This window comes from Ahaetulla prasina, chromosome 5 (assembly GCF_028640845.1).
Source record: "Ahaetulla prasina isolate Xishuangbanna chromosome 5, ASM2864084v1, whole genome shotgun sequence".
In the NCBI taxonomy this organism is placed as follows: domain Eukaryota; kingdom Metazoa; phylum Chordata; class Lepidosauria; order Squamata; family Colubridae; genus Ahaetulla; species Ahaetulla prasina.
In genome coordinates, this window is record NC_080543.1 from 16,076,576 (window position 1) to 16,094,283 (window position 17,708).

A 17,708-nucleotide genomic window follows, 5' to 3' on the forward strand; every position below is an offset into this window, starting at 1 on the left:
CTTACCAAGTTAGTATAGACATTTTGTGCTTTTTGCCTTTTAGGATGTATTTGTTTGCTTCACCTTTAATGATATCGTACATTTTGCTCCAGAAGTCTTCAGGCAGTTTATGGATCCAATTCCAATCCATTAAATCTATTCCTCAGTATTTAATGATACGGCACATTGCCAAGGAGGTACCTTGTTGGTTTGATGATTGCATTCGTTTCCTTTAGTTAAAGTTGTAATTTTGCAAGGTGTTTATGATTATGATAGGAGCCGTGCCTGCACCAAGTCTTGTTTTGGCTCACGAAATAAAACTTACCCGCCTTTGCTTGAAGATATATAGTCAATTTGGTTTCAGTGTTGTTCAGGTGCTGATATTCAGGATGTATTCTTGGAACACAGTATTTATTATGAGTATATTTGGCATAACACTATTAATCTGGCTCCTGTTTCAGTTTGTACACTGAAAAACAATTCTTTCCCCCATTTTCCAGATGCTATTTTACTTCCAACTTCAGTATTCTAGTTTTTTGTAATTACCAGAACATCTTGTCTTGGGTATTATGTTGACAAGATGTTGAAAATCATTAGAGAACTATCCGACCGCTGCTTCCTCTGCATTTATGGAAGGAATATAAATTTGAATCACTGTAATACAGGTAGTCCTTGACTTATGAAAAGAAGGACTAGGGGAGACACGATAGCAGTGTTCCAATATCTTAGGAGTTGCCACAAAGAAGAGGGAGTCAAACTATTCTCCAGAGCACCTGACGGTAGAACAAGAAGCAATGGGTGGAAACTAATCAAGGAGAGATGCAACTTAGAACTAAGGAGAAATTTCCTGACAGTTAGAACAGTTGATCAGTGGAACAACTTGCCTCCAGAAGTTGTGAATGCTCCAACACTGGAAATTTTTAAGAAGATGTTGGATAACCATTTGTCTGAAGTTGTGTAGGTTTCCTGTCTGGGCAGGGGGTTGGACCAGAAGACCTCCAAGCAGTGGTGGGATTCAACCAGTTCGCACCACTTCGGGAGAACCAGTTGTTAACTTTCTGAACAGATTGGCAAACTAGTTGTTGGAAGAAATCATTAGGGCAGAGAACCATTTGTTAAATTACTTGAATCCCACCACTGCTTCCAAGGTCCCGTCCAACTCTGTTGTTGTTATGATGATGATGATGATGATGACAGTAATTGAGCCCAGAATTATGCTTGTAAACTATGTTGGTTGTTAAACAGGTCCTCATGTGACAGACCCATTTTACAACATTTAAGCGAACACTGTGTTCATTAAGCAAGCATCACAGTCATTAAACAAACTCATTGTCCGAATGGATGTTTTACTACTTGCTTCATATAATGGGACTAGCCTTTGTAGCAACTATCTGTTTCCTCACATTCTGAAATAGATAGCGTTGGGATTATTTTTTTCTGACACTGCTTTCTTTCCAAGGTGTTGCTAGCTGTTCCTGCCCTCTTGTAAAGTATTACATGGGCAGCAACCGGGCCTTGACCTTACCAAGAACGATGGACTTGCATGAAAGCTGGAATTTAGATGATTTCAACTGGCTGACCCATGATGCAATCCTTCATGTTGTTAACGCTCTAAAAGGTATGTGTAGTTCAAGAATGTGATATTTCCCCTCCACCCCCATTGCTTCCCACATTCCTACCCTCAGCACCAGGTAAGACGTGAAGGAGAAAAGGAATTTTTGCATCTTCTCCTGAAGAAACACCTTTTTTTAATAGTTTTTTTTTTTTGCATTTATATCCCGCCCTTCTCCGAAGACTCAGGGCGGCTTACACTATGTCAAGCATTCATCCTTTTGTATATTATATACAAAGTCAACTTATTGCCCCCAACAATCTGGGTCCTCATTTTATCTACCTTGTAAAGGATGGAAGGCTGAGTCAACCTTGGGCCTGGTGGGGCTTGAACCTGCAGTAATTGCAGGCAGCTGCTGTTAATAATAGACTGTCTTACCAGTCTGAGCCACAGAGGCCCAGAGTCCTGATTTTGGCTCATTCCAACCACTACACGGTTCTCCAGATTGACTGTATAATCAATAAAATGATTGAGTAAACAATTAAACCCCAGGCGCAGGTAGTCCTTGACTTAGGACCACAAGTGAGGCCAACATTTCTGTTGCTAAGCTGTCAAGTGAACCTTGCCCCATTTTACGACCTTTCTTGCCACAGCTGTGAGGTAAATCACTGCAATTGTTAAGTAAACACGGTGGCGAAATGCATCCGGCTTCCCCATTGGCTTGCTTGTCAGATGGTCGCAAAAGGGGATCACATGACACTGCAACCGTCATAAATACATGCCGGTTGCCAAGTGTCTGAATTTTGATCATGTGACCAGGGGGATGTTGCATGTGTTGTAAGTGTGACAAAACGGTCATAAGTCACTTTTTTGAGTGCCATTGTAACTTCAAATGGTCACTAAACGAATGGTTGTAAGTCAAGGACTACCTGTACAAAGATTTATTTGATGTGAGAATAATTTGGGTCTGAAAACAAAGGATTTGCTTGCACCACACAGATCCCCCCCCACCCCCCAAAAGTGGCAGTTCTTCTTCCCTATCCTTCAGAGTCATTCCTTCTGCCCAAGGTCCTGGAAGCAGATATTTTTATGGCAGCCCCGGCCTAATGGAAAAACATCCCCCCAGGAAGTATGGCTCTTTCTCATCCATATTTAAAAGGTTAAAAATAAAGGTTTCCCCTATCTAGTTGTGCTGGATTCTAAGGTCGATGCTCATCTCTGTTTCTTGGCTGAGGGAGCCAGCGTTGTCTGAAGATGCTTATGTAGTTATATGCACAGCATGGCTATATGCAGGCCTGGGATTTAGCCGGTTCGGACCGGTTCAGGCGAACCAGATGCTAATTTTACAAGTAGTTGCAAGGACTGGCTGGCCCCACCCACCCCTCCCAGGAGTCCCCACGCGACCCGTTTTGGATGCCAGGTAAGTGCAGGGCTTGCGCGGAGGCTCTGAGAGGGCGAAAAACGAGCCTCCTGGAATCTCCGGAAGTCTGGAAATGGGCCCGTTTCTGGCCTCCGGAGGGCTTCCAGGGCCTGGGGGGGCCGCTTTCACCCTCCTGGAGGCTCAAGGGAAGCCTCCGGAGCCTGGGGAGGGTAGAAACCGCCCCCCCCCCACAGCCATGGTGCAGGAAGCCAAGTAGGCCATGGCCCCCATAGCCTTGCCCAGGCAGAGAACTGGTTCATAAAATTTTTCAATCACACCCCTGGCTATATGCCGTGGTACCCAGAATGCTGTTACCTTAACATCGAAGTGGTACCTATTTATCTACTCACATTTTCATGCTTTTGAACTGCTAGGTTCTGCTAGACTTGAACATTGGGCGCTATCTAACAAAATGAAATTCAACAGTGCAAAAAGTAAGGTTCTACATTTAGGCAAAAAAAAAAATGCACAGGTACCGTATATGTGGTACCTTGCTCAATAGTAGTACCCGTGAGCGGGATCTTGGAGTCCTAGTGGCCAACCATTTAAATATGAGCCAGCAGTGTGCAGCAGCTGCTAAAAAAGCCAACACAGTTCTGGGCTGCATAAACAGAGGGATAGAATCCAGATCACGTGAAGTGTTAGTGCCACTTTATAATGCCTTGGTAAGGCCACACTTGGAATACTGCATTCAGTTTTGGTCGCCACGATGTAAAAAAGATGCTGAGACTCTAGAAAGAGTGCAGAGAAGAGCAACAAAGATGGTTAGGGGACTGGAGGCTAAAACATATGAGGAATGGTTGCAGGAACTGGGTATGTCTAGTTTAATAAAAAGAAGGACAAGGGGAGACATGATAGCTGTGTTCCAATATCTCAGGGGTTGCCACAAAGAAGAGGGAGTTGGGCTGTTCTCCAAAGCACCTGAGGGTAGAACAAGAAGCAATGGGTGGAAACTGATCAAGGAAAGAAGCAACTTGGAACTAAGGAGAACAGAATAAGTGGAACGACTTGCCTGCAGAAGTTGTAAATGCTCCAACATTGGAAATTTTTAAGAAAATGTTGAATAACCATCTGTCTGAGATGGTTTAGGGTTTCCTGCCTGGGCAGGGGGTTGGACTAGAAAGCCTCCAAGGTCCCTTCCAACTCTGTTGTTATTATTATTAGGTGGGCCAAAGCTGGGGCAAGTAACAGGAGTTCACATTTGGGTCATGAACCTAGGCTGTCAGCTTTCCAGCTGACAAGCTCAGCCATTGCACTCCCTCATTTTTATTTAAATGAGCCCTTAATACATCCAGCCTTGAGTTAAAATATGGTGCGGGTCGTACAGAGGAATGTGTTCTGCTAAAAGAATATTTTTTCATTTGCTTATTAGATTTATTATAGCTCTACTCCAGAAATCTCTGGGCAGTGACCACATCCACTATATAATTTAAAACAATTAAAAACAACTGGAAAGCAGCAAAACGTAACAGCTTGGGTAAAAACAGGCCCAGCAGTCAAAAAGTATGACAGAGGCTGCACTAAGACTCTGACCCTTGGTTTGTATATAGTCCCAAGTGTTTTTAAGAATATACGCTGCCCAGAATTGCCATAGGGTCAAGCAGCCGTACAAATTGGAAAACTAAATTACCACAATAACAAAAATACAATAATAAAAACAATGGGTATTATTGAAAAGACCAAGAATACCAAACAGAATTTGGGATTGGATGTTTACCTTATACCATGAATCTCTAAACTTGGCTGTTTTAAGACTTGTGGACTTCAACTCCCAGAATTCCCCAGACATATATGCCCTGCTAGTGCTGGTCAGTTGGTTGGATTTCTAAAAGCTACGTTTTGACAATTCAGAATCAGAATAGAGTTGGAAGGGACCTTTGAGATTTTCTAGGCCAGCCCTCTGCTCAAGCAGGAGATCCTATTCTTCTAGAACACAATAGGATGGGAGATTGTTTCATCCCAGGAGGTGAACTATTCCATTAAAAAGGCTTTTAAAAAGTTCTGTAGACGAACTGAAGAAGCTTCTTGGATGAGAAGCGAAATGTCTTCAATGCAAAAACAAGAAAGACCAGCTGCCTTTCGAAAAAGTACAGTGGTGGGTTTCAATTTTTTTTAGTACCGGTTCTGTGGATGTGGCTTGGTGGGCATGGCACGGCTTGGTGGGCGTGGCTTGGTGGGTGTAGCAGGGGAAGGATACTGTAAAATCTCCATTCCTACTCCACTCCAGGGGAAGTTTACTGCAAAATCCCCACTTCCTCCCAATCAGCTGGGACTTGGGAGGCAGAGACTAGACAGGGGCGGGGCCAGTCAGAGTTGGTGTTTACCGATTCTCCAAACTACTCAAAATTTCCACTACCGGTTCTCCAGAACTGGTCAGAACCTACTGAAACCCACCTCTGAAAAAATACCTTTGGGACAACAACGACCTGGATCAGTGGTGGGTTACTACCGGTTCGCCCTGGTTTGGGTGAACTGGTAGCGGCGGCGGAGGAGGCTCCACCCACCCACCTGGACGTCATCACAGATGGTCTGTGCATGCAGAGAAGGTTCTGCACATATGCAGAAGCAATGCACACGCGCAAAGCACACGCACATTCACGCGAGCGAATGGGTAGCGAAGGTAACTGGAACCCACCTCTGACCTGGATGACTGAGAATCTCCAGAGACACTTTGGTTGATCTTTCTCTGTCAGCCTCCAAGGTAGGCCGGGTCAGAAAACAGACTTCTTAAAAAAATGCTAGAACTACCCTTTATTGATAGAGGCTGTATTAACAGAATCTTGAAAACCTGATTGTGTTTTCTCTTCCCTCTTTCTTATACCTCAGGGAGCTAAGAAAGAACTAGATTGAGTTTCTTTCTAATGTTTTCTTTATTCCTGGACTTAATGTTTGTGTAATTGTCCCAGTTTAGTTTCTCCAAGGTCATCCCTGTAGCGCTCACATTCCATCCTTTTATTTCCCCATTGGGGACCAGGTGCTGTGTAATAGAGGTGCTGTATAATGCCAAAATGTCAACCAATATTAAGTCAAAATAGCCAGGATGTCTGCCAGTAAAGCTTTTTGCTCTGAAGGTGGGATGCAACAAGAAGAAAGGAAAAAGAGGTGGCTCAGAGGTGGCTCAGTTTTGAAAGAATGAATGAAATCAACATTATCCTGGGTTTAGAAAATTTAGAACTCTGCCGCCTTCGGCATGATCTGAGTGTAACTCATAAAATCATCTGCTACAATGTCCTTCCTGTCGAGGACTACTTCAGCTTCAATCGCAACAATACACGAGCACACAATAGATTTAAACTTAATGTGAACCGCTCCAATCTTGATTGTAGAAAATATGACTTCAGTAACAGAGTCGTTAATGCCTGGAATGCACTACCTGACTCTGTGGGCTGAGACTGCACAGGCATTTGTCCGAAATGGCATAGAGTTGTGATGGCGAACCTATGGCACACATGCCGGAAGTGGCACGCAGAGCCATCTCTCCCGGCATGCCAGCCATTGCCCATTGTTCTTCTGGGTTCCGGCGCACACATGCGCTCTGGCCAGCCGGCCTTTGTGTGCATGGGAGCACCAGAAACTGGAAAACCAGGTGACCGGTGCACATGTGCACGCTGGAAACTGGAAACTCAGTTTCCTGGTGCACGCATGCACGCTAGAGAACCGCTCTTCCAGTATCTGGTGCTCTCACACGTGCGCACGGGGAGCTGCTCTTCCGGCTTCCAGTGATTCCCCGCGCACACGCGCCCACTCCCGTTTCGGCACGGTGCCGAAAAGGTTCGCCGACCCTGGCATAGAGTCTCCTGCATGAAGAATAGAATTTTATTGGCCAAGTGTGATTGGACACACAAGGAATTTGTCTTGGTGCATATGCTCTCAGTGTACATAAAAGAAAAGATACCTTCATCAAGGTACAACATTTACAACACAAATGATGGTCAATATATCAATATAAATCATAAGGATTGCCAGCAACAAAGTTACAGTCATACAGTCATAAGCGGAAAGAGATTGGTGATGGGAACGATGAGAAGATTAATAGTAGTGCAGATAAATAGTAAATAGTTTGACAGTGTTGAGGGAATTAATTGTTTAGCAGAGTGATGGCCTTCGCCAGGCTTAAAGTTGCCAAGGTTGGAGACCTCTGAACTAGAAGACCTCCAAGTTCCCTTCTGATCCTATTGTTCTATATTCTGTGTTCTTCTCCCATAATGTACACAATGGTTTAAGCTCCCAGGAAAAAAAGTGACACGTGCAAATAATGAAATAAAAAAATGAAATGAAATGAAATGAAATAAAATGAAATGAAATAACCTCCCTGAGGTGCAGGGAGGAAAGTAAATGTGATTTCTTTCCCAGCAGTCTGTATCATAATGGAAACTTGTCAAGATTTCAAAGTGTAGCTTGGCAACAGCTGAAGGACACAAATTTCACATTCCCTTCTTATTGGATTCAAAACTTCTTTACTTCACTCACCTCAATGGCAAAGGTCTCCAATCTGGTTTCTCTCCAGATGTGTTGGACCGCAGCTCCCACGATTTCCCGCCACGGGAAAATGATGAGAATTAGAGCAATACATTTGAGATAGCATCGGTTTCACTTGGGCTGCTCTGGGAGAAGATGTTACACGCAGGATATGTGCTCTCTGTTCAGAACATCCTGCCTTAAATGTATATATAGATTCAGTACAAATCAGGTCATTTAGGACAGGTAGATAGACCATAATGCTTCTAAACGTAAGATAAAAAAAAGGGGGGGGGAGAAGGATTGAGATGTTAATGCCTCTTTCGTTCATCGAATATGCCATCTTTGGTTGCCTAGCAACTGATACAAGGCCAGTTGGATTGCAAGAGAGAACTGCTGTTGATAGGCAAGAGTTGCTATGTCAATTCAGGTGGGTTCAGGACCGAAATGTTCCATCCAGCTGTGGAATCCAAAGCCAGGGATGCTTCTTCTGAGGTCAGCTTGGGACTTTGGTGAAGAAAGAAGATGGGAGCAGGGAAACCCTGCCAAAATAAGGAGGTGAGGAAGTGTCAGCCCTGCTGTTTGGGTGAACCTCATAGCTCCATCCGGCATAAAGTTTGTTGGGTGAGGATCTTCAGTGTGTGTGTGTGTGTGTGTGTGTGTGTGTGTGTGTGTGTGTGTTTTCCTGCACCAAAGCAATGGTTGTTTTTTTCCCTAGCTGAAATTTGTTTTCATTTAATGTAATTATTACAGTAATAATTAATTAGGCGTGACGACAGTGCCAGCAAAGCAGCAGAAGAGCGAGTTCTAAACAGATGCCATTCTGATTCAACTACAACACTGTTATTATTCTGCTTTTATCTCCCCAGACACTGAGGCTCCCCAAGTTATTCCGACAGTTTTTGGGGTCCATCACTTGGGTGAGTAAATGCATGGTGTATTGTCCTTTTGATCTTTGTAATTCACTTATGTTTTTGGTTGGGTTTAGGTTGTGCATGGCTAAATTATTGAAAACAGATGACACCTCCAGGTATGGTGTTTACATGCTTTGGTTTATTATTATTATTTTTAAATGGATTACTTATCTTATAAACGGGTTCGGGCATATCGGTTCTCTGTTCATATTTTGTTGGTGGTGGTGGTCATTATCCTGAAATCTTAGCTTAAGAATCCATTTTGTTCCTGAGGGGGAAAAAAAAAAGGAGCAAAGACAGAATCTCAGAAAAAGGCTAGACATAAAAATAACATGCTCTTCTAGAAATACCTGGGCATTTTTTTTTCTTTTGATTTATATGTCAGGAAATTGCTCCAATGTCTATTTGATACTCAAGTCATTTCCTTTCCAATTTGACCTTGATCAAATTTTTCTATGAAGTGGCTAATTTAGAGCTTTGGAGTTCAGTCCTAAAACATTCTATCCTCCGAGATAGAACGATTAATTAAAATAATATTCAGGCATGCCTCGTGATATCTTTTCTTTTGTACAAATCGCTGTTGCTAGTGTGGTTTGAGTCATTTTAATATCTATAAACTAAGCAACGAAATGTCTTCATGAAGTTCCTTCCCTTCATGTAGATAGATTAAGCTATTAATTCCTATGTTTTGTCCTGCGACTCTAAAAGCCAATCTCTCTGAATCCCACAATTGTCATGGCATATTTCCCACTTGACTAAATTTCTAGCTGGTCTGTAGTTTTTAAGACCTGACCCAGTATTAGGTTTCCAAGATGATCCGTTATGATCCCTTCTAGGACAACAGTCCTCCATTTCTTTATGGGAGCCTTCTGTTGGCTAGAAAGGAATGTGGAACTTGAATTCACCCAGATGTTTATTGAAAATTCCCAACACTGTTATTCTTTGCTATATTTATTTAGAATGAATGAACTGGAAGGGACCTTGGAGGTCTTCTAGTCCAACCCCCTGCTTAGGCAGGAAACCCTATACTACTTCAGACAAATGGTTATCCAACATCTTAAAAATTTCCAGTGTTGGTGCATTCACAACTTCTGGAGGCAAGTTGTTCCACTGATTAATTGTTCTAACTGTCAGGAAATTTCTCCTTAGTTCTAGGTTGCTTCTCTCCTTGATTAGTTTCCACCCATTGCTTCTTGTCCTGCCCTCAGTTGCTTTGGAGAATAGTTTGACTCCCTCTTCTTTGTGGCAGTCCCTGAGATATTGGAACACTGCTATCCTGTCATCCCTAGTCCTTCTTTTCATCAAACTAGACATACCCAGTTCCTGAAACCGTTCTTCATATGTTTTAGCCTCCAGTCCCCTAATCATCTTTGTTCTTCTTATCTGCACTTTTTCTGGAGTCTCCACATCTTTTTTACATCGTGGCGACCAAAATCGGGTGCAGTATTCCAAGTGTGGCCTTACCAAGGCATTATAAAGTGGCATTTTGTTAGGTAGCGCCCAATGTTCAAGTCTGTCAAGATCGTTCTGTAACTTGAGCCTGTCTTCTGGAGTGTTGGCTATTCCTGCCAGCTTGGTGTCATCTACAAATTTGATGAGTTACCCATCTATCCCTCGTCCAAGTCATTGATTTGAGATGTGACTATCTAGGCTCTTCTTAAAAACATCTAGTGATGGAGGGCCCACAATTTCTGAAGGCAAGCTGTCCCACTGGTTAATTGTCTTTACTGTTAAGAACTTTCTCCTTAATTCCAGATTGCTTCTCTCTGTGATTGGTTTCCAACCATTGTTTCTTATTCTGCCCTCTGGTGCTTTGGAGAATAATTTGACCCCCTCTTCTTTGTGGCAGCCCCTCAAGTACTAGAATACTGCTATCATGTCACCCCTAATTCTTCTTTTCTTTAGACTAGCCAAATCCAAATCCAAATCCAAATCCTGCAGCTATTCTTGTTTTGGAGCTGCTGGAAACAATAGTCTAGATTAGAAGGTTCCAGATTCCTTAGTCTTAGCCTAGAAAGATTCACTGATGGTCTACTGAAAAAGAAAGCTAGATTCTCTGGGAGAGCATGTGATTCATTCAATCAGAACCTGGAATTCAAATTCAGTGTACTTTTCACCCTCCTAACTCTGGTGCTTCACATTTATTTATTAATCGTTTCATAGTTCCCATCACCAATCTCTTTCCACTTATGACTGTATGACTATAATTTGTTGCTGGCAATCCTTATGATTTATATTGATATATTGATCATCAATTGTGTTGTAAATGTTGTACCTTGATGAACGTATCTTTTCTTTTATGTACACTGAGAGCATATGCACCAAGACAAATTCCTTGTGTGTCCAATCACACTTGGCCAATAAATTCTATTCTAATTCTATTTATTTATTTATTTATTTATTTATTTATTTATTTATTTATTTATTTATTTATTTATTTATTTTTATTTTTTATTATTTGTTTGTCAAACAAGATAACAAGTATACTGTAGCTATGAACATAAACATGAACAAAGGAAGTAAATAGAGATAAAATGGGGACACATGGATTTGTATACAATGTATGAGTTTTTATATGTAAGTTATTTTGCCCAAAGGGTATATTTTAGTCAAGAAGGGTTTGGGACAAGGTGCTATCGCAGTCTCTCAAGGTAGCCTGAAGTGTGGCTCAGCTGGGATCGTTAGAGCCTTTTAAAAGCATTTTTTCTGCAACCTCTTCGGCCGAAGAGGTTGTTTAAACAATGTTTTTTAAAAGTTCTGATGATCCCAGCTGAGTTGCCTGATCGTCAGAGGCTTTTTTTTCTCTTAAAGGGTAAAAAAATGCTTTTAAAAGAAAACAAAAGCCTTTGACAATCAGGCAACTCAGCTGGGATCACCAGAACCTTTTAAAAGCATTTTTTTACAACCTCTTCGGCAAAAGAAGTTGTAGAAAAAATGCTTTTAAAAGTAAAAAAAAAATTGGCCACACCACCCAGTCACATTACCCCCACCCCACCCCATCCCACCCCACCCCACCAAGCAACGCCCACAGAACTGGTAGTACCCAATTTTACACTTCACCACTGCTCTTCACTATTTCATATTTGCTGGGGCAGAGTGCATACAGCTGCTGCTTGTGCACCAACTCTCTAGAAAAATACATCCTTTTTCAGCATCAGTCTGTAGAGACACACACAAGGAAATTCACATGCACATGTGGACATATCATAAGATATATTAATATATTATGAGAATTGTTGGCAATTTGTGATTTTCATGCTGAAGTTTTCCCATAAAATAAGATTAACTAAACTTGTTATAGTTGGACATACTTAATAGCTTTGCTTGCTTCATTTTATTACATGTACAGCTCTTACAATTCTTGTGCATTTAAACCTATAACAATATAACAACACAATATTTTGCCATTATAGATCCAGCTTTAGAATTGAAGACATAACACCGGTTTCAGATACTTAGAGTAGAATAGAATAGGATAGAATAGAATAGAATAGAATAGAACTTTTTATTGGCCAAGTGTGATTGGATACACAAGGAATTTTCTTGGTGCATATGCTCTCAGTGTACATAAAAGAAAAGATACGTTCATCAAGGTACAACACTTACAACACTTGATAGTCATAGGGTACAAATTTAACACTTAATGATACAGCACTTAATGATAGTCATAGGCTACAATTAAGCAATCAGGAAACAATCAATATCAATATAAACTGTAAGGATACAAGCAACAAAGTTACAGTCATACAATCGTAAGTGGAAGGAGATGGGTGGTGGGAATGATGAGAAGATTAGCAGTAATGCAGATTTAGTAAATAGTTTGACAGTGTTGAGGGAATTATTTGTTTAGCAGAGCGATGGCATTCGGGGGAAAAACTGTTCTTGTGTCTAGTTGTTCTGGTGTGCAGTGCTCTATAGCGTCGTATTGAAGGTAGGAGTTGAAACAGTTTATGTCCAGAATGTGAGGGGTCTGTAAATATTTTCACAGCCCTCTTTCTGACGTGCAGAATACAGGTCCTCAATGGAAGGCAGGTTGGTAGCCATTGTTTTTTCTGCAGTTCTAATTATCCTCTGAAGTCTGTGTCTGTCTTGTTGGGTTGTAGAACCAAACCAGACAGTTATAGAGGTGCAGATGACAGACTCAATAATTTACTTAGTATAGATTTAAGCAAATATGCTATGGCAGCAAACACCCTGCTTTTTATAAGATGGTCAAAGATTTCAGTTAAACAGCAACAGTTTATTCAGAACAACAACACTATGCAGACAGATCACTTGCAGACTTTTATCTGTTTTTCCAAAGTTTCCTTGCTTGAATTATGCGTGTTTCCTTGCAATGACAGATATTCTCTTCCTATTCATTGTTTAGAATCACCGGGCTTATGTATTCATTCAGTTATAGAGTTCGTTGTATAACTTTCAGCTAGTCAAACTCTTTTTTTCTGTGAATTAAATCGTGTCCATAGATTTGTTATTCAGGGGAAAAACAAGTTCAGAGATCTTTGAAAAAAGCTAGGATGGAAGTACATGAACCAGCCAACCAACCAACCAACCAACCAACCAACCAACCAACCAACCAACCAAGAAAGACGAGTGAGGAATTGTTCCATTGTCTTATTTCTCCCAATAGTATTTGAAGCTTGAGCTGATTGTCTGGCATGGCTAGGGATTACTGTAGATTGATTGATTGATTTAGAGCAGACGTGTCAAACTGGTGGTCCACAGGCCAGATCTGGCCTGCAACAAGCTCAGAGTTGCCCCACGGGGATGACCTGGAGAAGGCAAAGGACCGCCTCCAGTCGGCAGCGATGACTAGGCCACGGCCATCCTGGCCCCCCAAGGGCAAACAAAATCCTAATACCGCCAACCATGTTTGACACTCCTGATTTAGAATATGGCATATCATACATGGCCTAGTGATATGTATTAACATTTCATCTAGATAAGAAGAACACAATAAAATATAAATGTTAAAAAGATCTACTTTTAAATACTGATGTCTAGGCCCATGATTGTGAACCTATGGCACGTGTGCCATAGGTGGCACACAGAGCCATATCTGTGGGCACACAAGCATTGCCCTAGTTCAGCTTCAGTGCACATGTGGGTGCCAGCCAGCTGTTTTTCGGGCCTTCCAGGCCGACCGGAAGTCGGGAAATGGGCCATTTCTGGCCTCCGGAGGGCCTCCAGGCGGGTGGGGAAGGCCATTTTCACCTTCCCCAGGCTCTAAGAAAGCCTCTGGAGCCTGGGGAGGGTGAAAAATGGGCCCGCTGGGCCCACCGTTCCATCACATGCCAAAAGTGGGGGGAGCGCAGGGGGGTTGTTCGTGCATGCACGGGGAGGCAGAGTGCATTGAATTATGGGTGTGGGCACACGTGCGCACGATCCCCCCCATGCTACCCCTGCTTTTGGCACATGATGGCAAAAAGGTTAGCCATCATTGGTCTAGGCCATCTAACCACAACATCATACACACACACACACACACACACACACCTGTATATATAGGGGCCAGGCTTTGAAATACCATGTCAGCAATAGGATATCCTATTGCTGACATGGTATTTCAAAGCCTGGCCCCACTTTTTGTGGGGTCATTTTTATACATCTTCCTATGACGTGTTCAGCGACACATCTGGCTTTCCATTGGGAACAGATGTGAAAGTTGTTGGGCAGATGTGCATGTGCCAGTGGGGGGCTTTGCTTCCTGGGTTTGAGTCTTCCTGCATGCACTGGTGGGAATAAGTTGTTCGTAACACATAATCCTGTAGAGTTAGATCCTTTAAGTAAGAATCTGGGGGACGTCATGCCAAGATTCCAAGAAGCACCAAGCTATAAAAGACTGAAGGTCGTTTTGAACTCATTTCTAATTTCATAGGCAAAGTGGTGCACTTCTAAAAATTTAAGAGCGGCCATTTATGTCCTTCCGGCCAAAGTGGTTGAACACCTATTGGTTGGAGATAGGTACTTACGATCATGTTCCCCAGCACGATTGTCCTTTCCAGCTGCCCAAAAGGACATCATTTAGAATTATGCCTGATGGGCTGGTGGAAGGATTAGAATGCAGTCAGGATTACACAGGACCTCTATGAGCCGGTCTCTTCGCCAGAAGTTGCATGAATTCCAAAACATTTTGTGCAACCTGATAGCCATGAGGGCGTCTGCTGCAGTCATAACCCAATAATAGACAGTGGCAGTAATGATTAACATAACATAACATAACATCAGAGTTGGAAGGGACCTTGGAGGCCTTCTAGTCCAACCCCCTGCCCAGGCAGGAAACCCTACACCATCTCAGTCAGATGGTTATCCAACATTTTCTTAAAAATTTCCAGTGTTGGAGCATTCACAACTTCTGAAGGCAAGTCGTTCCACTTATTAATTGTTCTAACTGTCAGGAAATTTCTCCTTAGTTCTAAGTTGCTTCTTTCCTTGGTCAGTTTCCACCCATTGCTTCTTGTTCTACCCTCAGGTGCTCTGGAGAACAGCCCAACTCCCACTTCTCTGTGGCAGCCCCTGAGATATTGGAACACTGCTATCATGTCTCCCCTAGTCCTTCTTTTTGTTAAACTAGACATACCCAGTTCCTGCAACCGTTCTTCATATGTTTTATCCTCCAGTCCCCGAAACTGCTAATTACTCCAATTAGCAGTTTCGATCCTGTTTGGCTGGGTTTTTTTTTTAATATTCTTGTTTACATTGATAGGGAGCTAACATGAAGCCAACATGCTGGCGTGCGTCATGTATACAAATACGCACACATTCTTTTAGAATAGAATATAATTTTTTATTGGCCAAGTGTAATTGGACACACAAGGAATTTGTCTTGGTGCATATGATTTACATAAAAGAAAAGATATGTTCATGAAGAATCATGAGGTACAACACTTAATGATAGTCATAGGGAACAAATAAGCAATCAGGAAACAATCAATATCAATATAAATCATAAGGATACAAGTAACAAAGTTACAGTCATAGTGGAAGGAGATGGTTGGTGGAAACGATGGGAAGATTAATAGTAGTGCAGATTTAGAATGCACACATTCTTGTAAGGACATGAAATAGCAGTTATGTCAGGCGTAAACATTTGTAAGATTGCGGTCTTCGACATGCAATTGTTGCAACAAGGAATCCAATTGTATTTGATTCCGATTGAAATGACAGCCCAAATAGTTTGTTCAGATTGCTGGTGGACATCCAGCTGTGAGAATTGGGCTTCTTTCTCTCTCTCTCTCTCCCTCCCATGCTGACCTCATCTGGGCTTGGAATGAATCCAAAGAGCCAGTGCCTCACACAGCATCCTTTTGTCAGAAACAAAACAGGTCAAATTATTAAAGGAAAGAAAGACGGAGCACGCTTCCTCCCAATACAAAAAACAGATGTGCAGCGGAATTTTCTTTCCCATTTTTAAGGGAGGGGTAAGCTTTTTCTAACGGCGGGCCTGTGCTTTGCAGAAGCCCGTTGGAGGAAATGTTATAAATGCATACATTCATTCCCATGGCAAAGATCGCATTGTGGCTATTAATTTTAGAAGAGGAGGACAAGGTCTCTTTTCAATGCCTCTACCAGATTCTGGCTGGTAGCAAGGTTTGGTATGGATTTAAGTGCTGTTTGCAGATGGAACTTTATAACCGCTCTTGAAAAGAGCTGCACTGAGGCTTCTTCCTGCTTGTAGGGGTTCCAGCAGTCTTGTTACGTTAAGCATAAATGCATTGCAATGAGTGGTATTTCTTAAGCTGTGCATGTGGATTTGCGTCTGTCAAAATGTGCTATGGTCTTTGGGAATCCACATCATAGGATGAAAAGGGTGGTAAGTTACTTTTTTCTTCCTTCATTTACTCTGAACTTGACTAGCAAAATGCTAAGCTTTTAAGAATGTATGCGGTGTACAGTGGTGGGTTTCAAATTTTTTTGCTACCAGTTCTGTGGGTTTGGCTTGGTGTGTGTGGCATGGCTTGGTGTGTGTGGCTTGGTGGGCATGGCAGGGGAAGGATACTGTAAAATCTCCATTTCCTCCCGATCAGCTGGGACTCAGGAGGCAGAGAATAGATGGGGTGGGGCCAGTCAGAATTTTTACTACCGGTTCTCCAAACTACTCAAAATTTCTGCTACTGGTTCTCCAGAACTGGTCAGAACCTGCTGAAACCCACCTCTGGCGGTGTATCACAGAACATGCTAAGAATGCAACAGGCCAGGCTGACCCTATAGAATTTATTTATCTGTGTGACTTTGATTCTGCTTCAACCCATTAAGACTCTCTGCTGGTGTTTTTCAACCTCAACTGCTTTAAGATGCATGGACTTTAATTCCCTGAATTCCCCAGACAGCATGCTAGGAAATTCTGGGAGTTGAAGCCCAAACATCTTTAACCGGTTGAGGTTGACATACTACAGTAAGGTTGATACTGCAATAAGCAGTCTAAATTAGCCATTAGACTGTATGCAATAAAATATTATAAGACTTTCAGAATAAATGCTGTAAAACCTACTATATAGGTGCAATCCTCAAGAGATTACACCTTTCTTTCTACAATGATATATTATCTAAAGTTAAGATCTTAACGTTTTAAAAATAGTATGGGTTTTAAAAATGTTAGAAATACTCCTATTTTGGTTGTGGTCCATCAGCAGCCTATAGAGCTGGCAACGGAGTCGGTCATCGGGAAGTGAGGTGCAGACTCCAGAGCCTCCAGAGACTGATTGTAGTGAGGCAGAGGAACAAGAGGAGCCTGTTCCTAATGCACACATGAGAAGAGTTGCCAGAAGGCAAGAGCAGCTTGCAGAGAGGACAACTCAGGAGTAGGGCCAAGAGTTGATTGCCCCCTCCCATAAGGCTTAAAACAGACCAGCAACGGCGTCTTCTGCTTCGTCCTCTGCTTCGTGTATGTCTTTGTTTTTGTGGCTTCTGGATGTTTTATTTTTATTTTTTTTATTTTTATTTTATTTTATTTTTTTGCATTTATATCCCGCCTTTCTCCGAAGACTCACGGTGGCTTACATTATGTCAAGCAATAGTCTTCATCCATTTGTATACTATATACAAAGTCAACTTATTGCCCCCCAACAATCTGGGTCCTCATTTTACCTACCTTATAAAGGATGGAAGGCTGAGTCAACCTTGGGCCTGGTGGGACTTGAACCTGCAATATTGCAAGCAGTTTGCCAGGAAGGGCCTTTGGCAGTTTGCCTAATTGGACTAAGGTTTGTGAGATAACTGAGGAATTTGTGTTGGGAGGCATTTGTTTTACTTTGGAGTTGAACAACTCTGGGAATGAAATAATTCCCAGCTGTTCGAATAAAGTTTGTTTCTCCACGGACTAAGTTTATTACTACTTACTTGGGCCTGGGTCACAACAATTCTTTTTCTTCCTGTGTCCATATTC

At 42.1% G+C, this 17,708-nt stretch overlaps 1 protein-coding gene across 3 annotated transcripts in view; it reads left to right on the top strand.

Moving 5' to 3' along the window:
* The window catches only part of AMOTL1 (angiomotin like 1), a 118,329-nt gene that overhangs the window by 20,554 nt on the left and 80,067 nt on the right, over nt 1–17,708 (top strand). Inside the window, exons 2-4 of one of the 3 annotated variants that reach the window (XM_058184902.1) lie at nt 1,439–1,467; nt 1,506–1,597; nt 8,279–8,329. In XM_058184902.1, the coding sequence (XP_058040885.1) occupies nt 1,513–1,597; nt 8,279–8,329 (136 nt within the window). In that variant the 5' untranslated portion in view covers nt 1,439–1,467; nt 1,506–1,512. Of the gene's footprint in view, nt 1–1,438; nt 1,598–8,278; nt 8,330–12,789; nt 12,917–17,708 lie in introns of those variants that run through there. The other 2 variants (XM_058184903.1, XM_058184901.1) reach the window with 2 other exon arrangements.